The sequence below is a fragment of the Gracilinanus agilis genome, chromosome 5, assembly GCF_016433145.1.
Source record: "Gracilinanus agilis isolate LMUSP501 chromosome 5, AgileGrace, whole genome shotgun sequence".
NCBI lineage: Eukaryota > Metazoa > Chordata > Mammalia > Didelphimorphia > Didelphidae > Gracilinanus > Gracilinanus agilis.
Genome location: NC_058134.1, coordinates 216803768 through 216815148, shown reverse-complemented (window position 1 = coordinate 216815148; position 11381 = coordinate 216803768). Strand labels below are relative to the sequence as shown.

The following is an 11381-nucleotide window of genomic DNA, read 5'->3' as shown; positions in this document are numbered from 1 at the left end:
CTCCTCTCCTCTCCTCTCCTCTCCTCTCCTCTCCTCTCCTCTCCTCTCCTCTCTTCTCTCCTCTCCTCTCCTCTTCTCTCTTCTCTCTTTCTTGTCCTCCTTCTCACCTCCTTTTCTCTTCTTTCCTCCTCCCTTCTTCTCTTTTCTCCTGTCTTCCTCCTTTCCTCTTTTCTTCACCCCTACTCCCCTTTTTCTCTTCCTCTGCATGTAAATACTGAAAAAGATTTCCAGAGCAGATTAGAGGATCAAAGGGCTCTCCTGAAACACCTCTGGGCCAGACTGGCATTCCCAGCTTCTGTTCTTGACCTTTCTTCTGCCTCAGTTTTCTGGGAGTCTTCCTAGGTACCCATCCAAGACATCTAGAACTTTGGAGACATGGGCAAAGGCGTCATCTTGACCCAGAGTCACTGGGATAGTCCAGGATCCTTCATTTAGGATGCTGAGGAGTGGGGCAGCTAGCCCCAGGGAGTAGAAAAGGGCCTTTTGGTGGAAAACCTCACAGCCAGCCCCTTTCCTAATCTCCAGTCTTCCCAGGGTAGAAACACCATGTGCTAGTTGGCCCTGTCTGCCAAGGCTTTGCTGGGGATGGGAGGCTTTGGCGCCCCCTGATGGGCCTTCAGGAGACAGCTGATCCGTGGTCAACTTGCTTGAGTTCATTTCCAAGTTGGTGTCAAAGCTCAGGGGTCACTTGAGTGGACCTTAGCCTAGAGTTGGAAGGAACCTTTGAGGCCTTCTAGAACCCTTTCACTTAATAGAAGGGGAAACTGAGGCCCAGGGAGGCTCAGTATCTTAGACTTAGAGCTAGAAGGGGAAATTTAAGTGCCATGCCCAATATCACACAAGGAAGTCAGCGTCTGGGATAGGATTTGAACCCACATTGTCCTTGTTTCACAGTCTTTCCTGATTCCCTCCAAGAGGGAAGAAGGAAGGAAGCAAGCTTTTCTATGGCACCTACTATGCCAGGCACTGTGGTAAGGACTTAACAAATCTTGTCTCATACTTTTGGAGGTAGGTGCTATTATGATCTCTGTTTTCCAATTGAGGAAATTAAGGCACACAGAGGTGAAGTGACTTTCCCAAGGTCACCCAACTGGTGTTTGTGGTCAGATTTGAACCCAGGTCTTCCAGACTCCAGACCCACTACTCTATCCACTGAACCACCCAGCCACCTCCAGTTAACTCTTCTCTCTATCTCCGCCCCTAAATTTTCTTGTATCACTTAGCATATGCTCTGTGCTTAGTTCTACAGATACTGGTTGTATCCCCATCTGTATGTCCTTGCGGGCCACGGATTGTTTTCCTTGTTTCTGTGTCCCCAGTGTCTAGCAGTGGGCCTAGCAGCTCCTTAAGAGAGGCTTGTGGAATGAAGGAACAAATCAGCCTCTTCCCACCAGCCCATCCCCATTTTACAGATGACAAAACCACAGCCCAGATTGGCCATGTCTTGCCCCGGGTTGCCCAGGCAGGATCACAGGCTTGTGTAGACTATGGGCCGGGAAGGCTGGCTGCCCTCCCAGCTCCTTCCTCAACCAGAAGAGGCACTCACTGACAGCCTGTGGTAACTCGGGGTCTCCTGGCCTGGAGCTCTCTCCCTCCTCCACTGTCTTTGCAGAGAGGCTCACGCTGACTTTTCTCTTCCTGCTCTTCTCCAGCCCTTCCTCCAGGGCCCAATAGTAGGAGCCATGGACCAGGAGGAGCCAGGGAAGCCTTGGCATCCACTGGCATCTTCTAAGTTCTCACCAGTGACCCTCAGGTCATGCTACTCCCCGGGCTGGGATTTGGGGGGCTTCTTTCTTCCTTTTCATGTCTTTGGGTTGCTGGAGCCTAAGGGCCTGGGCCTGGCTGCCATTTTGGGGGGAAGGGGGGAGATCCTGGTAAGGAAGTTGGCTCTCCCTCCGCTGATGGGCATTTGCCCTGCACTGCATAGACTTAGGACATTGCTTGGGGAATTGAGAGGTTCTGAGTGGCCTTACAAAGGGTTACAAGACAAAGTGACTGGTCTAGGACCCCTCAGTCACTGTATCAAGAGGCAGGCCTTTGACCCAGGGCTTCCCTACTCCAAAGCTCTAGCCTCGGTCCTTAGGTCCTGACGTCAGTGTGCTAGAAAGGCTGGGTTTGTCCTAAGAAGACTGAGGCTGCCCCTGCCCCTTACCTGTGTGACCTTGGGTCAGCCACTTCACCTCCGGGGGTTCAGGTTCCTCTCAGTCATCTCCAGAGGGAGAGGGCTGCGGGAGATGCCCTCTGAAGTCTCCGATCCTGATTTTCCTCCAATGTCCATAGCCTCGTTTGTCTCAAAGACTGGGATGATGCCCACAGAGAAGGCCATTCTCTTACCGAATCCCCTGCCCTAGCAGCGTGGCAGGATTTGGGGTCCTGGAGCTTTTTCACTCAAAGTGTTTTCTCCAGTCAGTCCCTTCTGGTGGCCGGGGTTGGGGTACATCCCGGCGAGCGCCCTCCTCCTCAGGGGCCCTGAATAGAGAGAACAGCGCAGGGAGCGAGGCAGGGGAGACGGGGAGACAGAATTCACCACCACCCCTCCCCACCCGGGAGCTAAACTAGGACACTGAATCCCCAGAGTTTCTCTTTAGAGTTGGGGGTGGGGATGGACGGTGAGTTAAAATCTGATGCCTCTAAGTACCCGGGACCCAGATTTCAATTCTCATTTGAAATGGAGATGAAGTTTGGAGGTATCCCAGAATCTCCATGTGCCCTCTCTTTGTCCTGGTGGCCTAGCTGTGAATTGGGGTGGGGGGGTACCCATCCTTGGCAGACCACGAGTTACTATGGTGATCTGAGCCTGTGACCTCACAGGGACTGAGAGTCCCCCTCCCCGGGAACCCCAGGCTTCTTGGTCACTTGTGGGGGGGAGGGGGGAACCACTCACTGGTCCCAATGAATGCCTGTCTCTTTCTTACTCCCCATCTAGGAAGGTTGCACGAATCCAGCCCCCCGGTCCCCAAACCGAGAGGAACACCCAAGGCCTCAGATCGGTATGTTCTCTCCCCCGTCCCCCCGAGCGATCGACTTGCAAAAGGAAACGGTCCCTGCGGTGGCTGCCCTGACCCCTTGGGCCTTTCCAAACTGGGAGCTGGGAGAGATGGAGAACAGCCAAAGCGTGCCGCCCTTCTCCTCTCAGTGGGCTCCAGGCCTCCCGAGTCTCTAGGAGACAGTGGAGGGAAAAGGGAGCCTGGCACCATTTCCTTCTCATGTCTGTTGAACTTCAAGGGCCAGGCTCATTTGGGAGACACAGAAAACCCAGCTGGGAAGGAGGGCCGCCGTGCCAGCCTGGCTGCCCACATTGAGCCTGCTAAAGGGCCCGGCCACTGGCCTCTGTATCAGTCACTGGATTCAAGCTGGCAGGCAAGTAGACTTGTGGTTCAGGCCCTGCGATGGACCCTCCTGTCCTCTGGCCTCAGCTCCTCCTGAAGATATAGAGGCTTTGGGCCTGTGTCAGTGGGGAGGGATAGGTGTGCCCACAAGAGGCAGGCGTCTGGGCTCAGGGTGGTGGCAAGTGGTGGGGAGGGGGCAGCTGTTTGTTTGCCTCCTTGGAAGGCTTCCCCAAGTGGGACAGAGTCCCGCAGAGGCCAGCCTAGTGGGGGACTGGAGGATTGGTTGAAGGAACTAGGGCTGTTTAGGCTCAGGAAGGGCTCGGTCCAGCCGTCTTTGATCACATGAAAGGACATCTTGAGGAGGCAGCATTCTGCCCCAGAGGAGGGAACCAGGAGTCATCGGGGGAAGCTACCTCAGAGTCAGATTTCAGCTTGATAGCAGATAGAATTTCCTGCCAGTGAGAGGTCCAGAAGACTTGCAGACCAAGCCGGATGACCATTAAGATGTCAGGGAGGAGAGGGGGAAAGAGGATTCCTACTGTGGGCACAAGCTGGACCAGTCACCCACTGTGAGTGCGAGGAGCAGGAGGCCTCCAGGCCTCATCTCTTTCTTTCTTCTCTTAGTTACCTAATTGGGCCTCTGCTTCTTGTGCCTCCCTTCCTCCAGGATGAGATGGGCATTAAGAGCTCTACAAGCCTGCCCTCCAAGCTCTTCCTCACTCGCCCAGTTATCTCCCACCTCCATGCCTCAACAGGGTCTGGCCCCCAGGCGCTGCTTCCTCACCTCCACCTTGTAGATGCCTTGATTTCCTTCCAGATGCAGCTCAGGGGCTTTTCCAAGCCCCTCTCCCTCACCCAAGCTACTCATTGGACCTTCCTTTCCATTTATCTAGTATTGCTTTGTGTCTGTTCTAGGTGGGGATAGGGACTGGGTCTGTGACTTTGTGGTATCCCAGGGGAGAGAATCCATTGTTCCAAAGCAGGTCAGTGCCTCCTTTGTGACTTGAACAGTCTTGGAGAGGTACCTAGGGTAAGGAGTTAAGTGACTTGCCCAGGGTCACACAGCCTATGCATGCTAGATACTGAACTTGAACTCAGTTCTCTGTGGCTCTGAGGCCAGACTACACCATGAGGCCTCTGATGTTCTGTGTGTGTATATAATTATTTATATATCTCTCACAATAGAAAGTTAGCTCCATGAGGGCAGGGACCTCATCTCCTCTTTCTATGTTTGTGTTCTTAGTGCTTGGTACATAGTAGGTATTTAATAAATGTTGCTCAATGGATGGGTTGCTTTCTGCTTCCTCCAGAGCTATAGCTCCCAAGAAGAAGGACCCGCCGTGGATCACCCTGGTACAAGCAGAACCCAAGAAGAAGCCAGCCCCTCAGCCCCCTGGAAGCCGCCCCGAGACTCCCTCCCGGGCCGCAGAGGAAGAAGAGAACCGAGGAGAGTCAAACCCGGGGCCGGAGCAGGAGAGCCTACCAGCTGCTCAAGAGCCCAAGCCTTATAACCCCTTCGAGGATGAGGAAGATGAGGAAGAAGCAGCCACTCCGCCCGCGCCTGCCCCAGAGCAGGCCCCGAAGACGCTGCATCCCTGGTACGGCATCACCCCCACCAGCAGCCCCCGGACCAAGAAGCGACCAGCTCCCCGAGCACCCAGCGCCTCCCCCCTTGGTGAGCAGCCTCCTCCTGCTTCCCCTTGGCTTCCGTTCTTTTCTCATCTGAGCCTTTCTCCGACTCTTTCCTGAAGTGTGAGGGGCTTGGGGGAGGGGGACAGGGAGCAATTTTTATTTATTTATTTTCATTTAAAAAACCTCTTACCTTCTATCTTAGAATTGATGCCAAGTATCAGCAGAAGAGTGGTAAGGGTAGGCAATGGGGGTCAAGTGACTCACCCAAGGTCACCCAGCTAGGAAGTGTCTGAGGTCAGATTTGAACCCAGGACTTCCTGTCTCTAGGCCTGGCTCTCCATCCACTGAGCCCCCCAGCTGTCCCCCTGTTCTAGACTTTTAAGTATACAATAAGAGGTCCCACTGTATCAGGCTGCCCTTCAAAGGTTCTAGGTGTTCTCCCCGCTCACCCATCTCTCTTCGTCCCCACAGCTCTGCACCCCTCCCGACTCCCTGCCCCTCGACTCTCGCACTCGGAGCCACCCTCTTCAACCCCGTCGCCAGCCCTCAGTGTGGAGAGCCTCTCCTCAGAGGGCTCCGTTCTGGCTCCTGGCGAGCTGGAGCCTCCTGCGGCAGTGCCCAAGAGCTCCTCTGAGCCCACTGTCCATGCCCCTGGGCCCCCCCCCAGCCTCTCAGCCGCCTCGTCCCTCTCCTCCTCTGAAGAGCTAGGCCAGCCTGGCCCAGACCGAGCCAGCCCCAGCCCGTCTGCTGGCCAGACCAAGGGAGACCTGGGCCCACAGCCCGCCAAGCCCTGTGCCGGGGCTGCCCCCACCCCGCTCCTGCTGGCCAGAGAGAGGAACCCCCCGTCCCCCCAGCTGCACGTGAAGGTGAGTAACGGCTCTGGCCACTCGTCCCCTCCCTCCGCCCTAGCAGCCACCGGCCAGAAAGCGGGCGGAATGGCGAGCCGGGAGTCTGGCCTCGGCCTTGGGCCTCTCGTTTCCTCGTCTGTGAAGCGGCCCGTGACACCGTAAGCCCGTCTCACGCCTGTCGTGAGGGCCACACGAGTACGGCCTGTAAAGGGCTCCGGGACGCCTTGACTGTTGCAAGTGGCAGGTGGCATCCTGACTGGGCTGTGCTGGGGGGACCCTGAGGAGGGCTGCGCAGGGCTGTGATGGTGGGCACCGAGGACGTGATTCCCGTTTTGTAGGGGAAGCACCTGAGGCTCTAAGATCCTGGGAAAGGGGGCGCCAGCCCCAGAGTTTGAGTTCTGGCCTGGGCCTTTTCTGCTGTTTTCTGGCCATGATGGGGCCAGGGCAGAAAATGTGGTGGACTCGGGTAGAGGGCCAGACACAAACTGGCCAGAGCCCTGGGCTGGTCATGTAATCTCTCTGTGCCCCAGGAGTTTCCTATCCTGGGGGAAATCACAAGTAAACACCAAGAAAAGGTCTGGGGTGCATAGTGTGTTGTGGAGGGGGATCTCAACCATCCTGTGTTTTTACAGAGAGGGAAACTGAGCCTCAGGCTGCTGAAGTAATTGAGTGCTCAAGGTCAATAGTAACTCCTCTCTTTCTCATTCCTCCTCTCTCTCCTCCTCTGCCTCTGTCTTTGTCTCTATTTCTTGTCTCCATCTTTCTTCCTCCCTCTTTTCCCTTTTTCATTCTTTTTGCTTCTCTCTTTTTTTTAAAACCCTTCCCTTCTCTCTTGGACTCAATACTGTGTATTGGCTCCAAGGCAGAAGAGTGGTCAGGGCTAGGCAATGGGGGTCAAGTGACTTGCCCAGGGTCACCCAGCTAGGAAGTGTCTGGGGCCAGATTTGAATCCAGGACCTCCCATCTCTAGGTCTGGCTCTCTATCCACTGAGCCACCTAGCTGCCCCCCTCTCTCTCCTTTCTGTCTCTTTCTTTCTCCTTCCTCTTCTCTCTGTCTCTCTCTGTTTTTCTCTGTTGACTCTCTGGTTTTTTTGGCCTGTTTTTCTCCTTCCCTCCCTCCCTCTCCCTTCCTCTCCCTCTCCTTCTTTGTCCCTTCCCTTCTCTTTCTTTCTCCTTCCTCCTTTCTGTCTCTGTTTACTCTCTCTGTGCCTCCTCTGTCTCTTTGTCTCTACCTTTGTCTCCCTCTCTCCTTCCCTTCCTCGATCTCACTCTGGATCAAAGAGTCTGGATCTGGGTCTGGGAGGGAGATATAAGAAGCCTGGAGCGTAGGAGGGGGCCGGGTTCTGGAGGCCTTTGAATGCCAAGCAGAGGATTTTTGCCTTTGCTCCTAGAGGCCATAAGGAGCTCCTAGGATTTCTAGAGTAGGGGTGACCTGGTTGGACATGCCCTCTAGGAGGTGGTTAGTACAGGTATCTCCCCCCTAGAGTTCCAGAGCAGCTGTGGCCTAGAGATGGAGGGACTTGCCCAGGATCCCAAGCGGAGGAGTCAGGGAGCTTTGGACAACCATGAGAGGCTCTTTGGGGCCGTCTGTGTGCCCTTTCCTGGCTCCCCTCTGGGGTCAGTGCCATGTAAAGAGCTCCCTGCTGGCCGGGGGAAAACTAGAGCAGGGAGCTCTGCTGGATGGCGGGTCTGGATGCTGGATGGGGACAGAGGGCCAAGCACTGGAGCCAGATCCCTGTGGCTCCCCTTGCCTGGGCCAGGGAACAGAGCCCTCGTGGCACCTGGAGATGGGGCTAAATGCTAGTAGGACCTACAAGGTGGACCTGGGGACGGTGCAGGGATGAGATTTAGCCTTGGGGGGGGGGGAGAGGAGCAGGATGGTGGGTGGAGGCAGCCAGAAGCCACCCCCGCCTACCCCAAGCCATAGGAGGTCCCAGATCCTCAAGATCAAATGCTGCCTTGGCCCCTCCCTCTTGCCCTGGGACACCCCAGCTTCCTCTGCTTGTCCTCTCCTGGTGTGATGCAGTCATGAGCCCTTGGCACGCCGGGCTTCCTTCCTTCCCTCCCTCCTGCACTCCCTCCTGTGCTCCTTCCTCTCCTCCCTCCTCTCCTCCCCTTCCCTTCCCTGGGCCAGCGGGGCTCACGGAGGCCGGATTCCTGTCTCAAAGAGGCCCTGAGGGAGCCTGCAGGGAGCTGCTCATTAGGGCCTCCTCAGGAGGCCTTGGTTGACTGCACTTGGAAAGTGGTCAGACAATATGGACACGAGCAGCCCAGCGGCAGCGATGCCTTCCCCTGGCAGTGGCAGTGCTCCCTTGGGCCAGGTGGCGCTGATAGCTGCCAAGGGCCACTCCCTGGGTCACAGGAGCCTGGGGTGGGGGAAGGAGGCAGGGCACGAGTCTGGGGGGGGCCTGGTGCCTGATTCTGAAAGCTGTGCAGGATCAGGTTAGGCCCCCAACTTGGCACCTTGCCCTGAGAAATGCATGATGGGCAGCTATCCTTTCCCTCTGCCTTCGTGGGTCAGAGTCACTGATCTAGAAGTGACCTTGGAGATCAGAGAAGCCAATCTCCTCATTTTACAGAGGGGGAAACTGAGGCCCAGTGAGGATCACCCCTATAGTATTAGTAGGATCCCAAACAGAGTGAGCTTGGAAGGACATCGTGGTCCATCCTCCATTTACAGTTGGAGAAACTGAGGCCCAGGCTATGGAAAGAGACTTGCCCAAAGTCACAGAAGTCCTCTGACTTTAATTCCTCATTCCTTCCCTTGTTCTAAAGGCCAGGCCCAGATTTTCTATGCTCCTGTGTAGGAGGCCTTCTTCTGCCCAGTAATAGGTGGTTCAACCATAACCCATGGCTTTAGGAAGGAAGGAGGGAAGCAAGGAAAGAATGGAGAAGGGAAAGAAGGAATGAAAAGAGGGAAGAAGGAAAGTAAGAAGGATTCATTTAAGTACCTACTATGTGCTAGACACTGTGCTAAGAGCTTGACATTATTTCATTTGATCTTCAAAGCAACCCTGGGAGGTAGGTATTAGTATAATTTCATTTTACAGTTGAGGAAACTGAGGCAGAATTTTAGAGGGGCTGGAGGAGCTGGTTGTTTGAACCCAAAGGGGCTCCCTCATTAGTGATGGAGCCCCCCACCTCCATCTGCAGCTCAGAAGAGCGAGTGCGCCATTTGCAGTCCAAAGACCAGATTCCCATTGGGGCTTTCCTGCTTTCTCGTCCTAAAGCCCTCCTACCTGGGTGACTTTGAACAGTGGATCCATGAACATTTCTTAAGCTTCTGCTGTATGTCAAGCTCTGTGTTGGGTGCTGGGGATAGAATAGTTCTATCTGAATAGTTCCTGCCCTTAAGGAACTGCCATTCTCTCAGGAGACACGGGATGCTTAGAAAGAATATGCCCAATGCACAGATGAATGAATGAGCGCTCTCCTGGGGGGAAAGTGCTCGCTGGGCTAAGGGGGATCAGGAATTACCTGAGCTTTGGAAAGGAACGAGGGGTTCCGAGAAGCTTAGGGGAAGAGGAGGGAGAGGAAAGCGTTCCAGGGGTGGGGTCAGCCTGAGCAGAAGCAGAGATGGGAGAGGAGGGAGGGCTTTGAGCAGCTGACAGCAAGCAGGCCAGTCTGGCCGGCACATGAAAGTGTGGCAAAGGGGAGGAATGTCTGATGAGGGCTAGAAAGGTGGGTTGGAGTCAGATGGAGAAGGGCTTTTAATGGCACACAGAAGAGATGAGAGTTGATCCCAGGGGTAGTAGGGAGCCCCTGCAGCTTACTGAGGAGGGGAGTGACCTGGTCAGATTTGTTCTTTAGGAAAATAACACCAGATCTTTCCCCAAAGGGAAAGTCAGTTGTTTATAGTTGTCTCCCTGGTCTCTGCCACTCCAACTTCACCCCTTCTCTCCTCTGATTGCTGTAGTCCTCCTGCAAAGAGAACCCCTTTAATCGGAAGGCATCACCCATGGCCTCCCCAACGATGAAGAAAAGCCAGAAAGGGTTCAAGCCGGTGCGGCCGCCTGCCCCTGGGCACGGTTTCCCACTCATCAAACGAAAGGTACCAGCTGGGGTCCCCCTGCGGCCTTTGACTCATCCCCTGCCTCCCGTCCTCTTGGGGTCCTCTGTACACACATTGCAGTCACAGGCCTGGAGGTTGGCCTCAGAGTCTATTCGGGCCAACCTGGACTGAAACAGGGATGAATAGATGAAAGAGCATTCATTAAGCTCTTAGCATGTGCCTAGCACTGTGCTGGGCCCTGCGGATACAGTTAGAAAAAATGAGACAGCCAGTCCCCACTCCCAGTCTTGTTGGGGGAGACCAGCCCTGCAGGGTCAGCTCTGGCTCGTGGGCCACCCAGCTGCTAAATGTTCTGGAAGCAAGATTTGAACTCGGGTCTCCCTGCCTCAGGGGCCAGCTCCCTCTCTCCAGCGGCCCATGCTGCCTCTCACTTTTTCTCCTGTCTCCTCCTCCTCTGTAAGGATGCTCTCAGGGTGGGCTACCTGGGGTGGCCAGGCTCGCTCTGATCTCGTGGAGGAGCTTCCCCAGCCCGGGCTGGCTCCCAGGGCTCCCTTGTCCAGGCAGTCAGTGACTAGCCAGAGAAGGGCTCCCCGTCCTGCCCCCCGGCCCCTGCCTGGGTCCTCACCGGGATGCCTTTTGGGCAGGTCCAGGCTGACCAGTACATCCCAGAGGAGGATCTCTATGGGGAGATGGACGTCATTGAGCGGCAGCTGGACCAGCTGGAGCATCGCGGAGTGGCCCTGGAGGAGAAGCTGCGCAGCGGGGAGAATGGTACGTGGCGCTTCCCGGAGCCCCTCCTGCCAGCCTTGACCTATGGTCCGGCCTGGGGCAAGGAAGAGCGGCTCCATTCTGTGGGGGGGGGGGGGGGGAGGCCGCTGCTCCCCTTCCCTCCCGGAGAGAATCCCAGCCTCCCTGGCCCCAGGCGCCTGCCCACCTCCGGCCTGGGAGCATCCCCGCCTCCCGCCGGGCTCAGGATGGGTTTCTGCTTGCAGATGGCCGCGAGGACGACCTTCTGGTGGACTGGTTCAAGCTCATCCACGAGAAACACATGCTGGTGCGGCGGGAATCGGAGCTCATCTACATGTGAGTTCCCTGACGGTGGCCTCCCGCAGAGGCCAGAGAGATCTCTGTCTGCCGAGAGAGAGACCCAAGGAGAGACGGCAGATCTCTGCCTCTGCCTTCATTTCTGTGGCTCTCTCTCTTATCTCTTCATGTCTCTGCTCTCAGGAAAATGTTTTTAATCCTTCTCTTCCATCTTAGAATCAGTGCTGCGTATTGGTTCCAAGGCAGAAGAGCGGTCAGGGGGCTCGGCCATGGGGGTGAAGTGACTGGCCCCGGGTCACACAGCTAGGAAGTATCTGGGGCAACTTTAGAGTTCTCCCCAGAGCCCTGGGAGGTTGAGACTTGCTAATAGGTATCAGAGGTGGGACCTGAACCCAGTTCTTCCTCACTGATTCTCCATCTATTCCACATCCTTTGCTTCTTATGTCTTGAAACAAAGACTAAAGGGGGGACGGGGCAGCTTGGTGGCTCAGTGTATAAGAGCTCCAGACCTACAGA

The 11381-nt window shown here is 55.7% G+C and overlaps 1 protein-coding gene across 1 annotated transcript in view; it reads left to right on the top strand.

The window, feature by feature from the left end:
• MICALL1 (MICAL like 1) overlaps positions 1 to 11381 on the top strand; it is a 30769-nt gene that overhangs the window by 13837 nt on the left and 5551 nt on the right. Inside the window, exons 7-12 of the mRNA XM_044679117.1 lie at positions 2927 to 2990; positions 4640 to 5004; positions 5433 to 5827; positions 9726 to 9860; positions 10466 to 10592; positions 10814 to 10904. Of these exons, the coding sequence (XP_044535052.1) occupies positions 2927 to 2990; positions 4640 to 5004; positions 5433 to 5827; positions 9726 to 9860; positions 10466 to 10592; positions 10814 to 10904 (1177 nt within the window). The remainder of the gene's footprint in view (positions 1 to 2926; positions 2991 to 4639; positions 5005 to 5432; positions 5828 to 9725; positions 9861 to 10465; positions 10593 to 10813; positions 10905 to 11381) is intronic.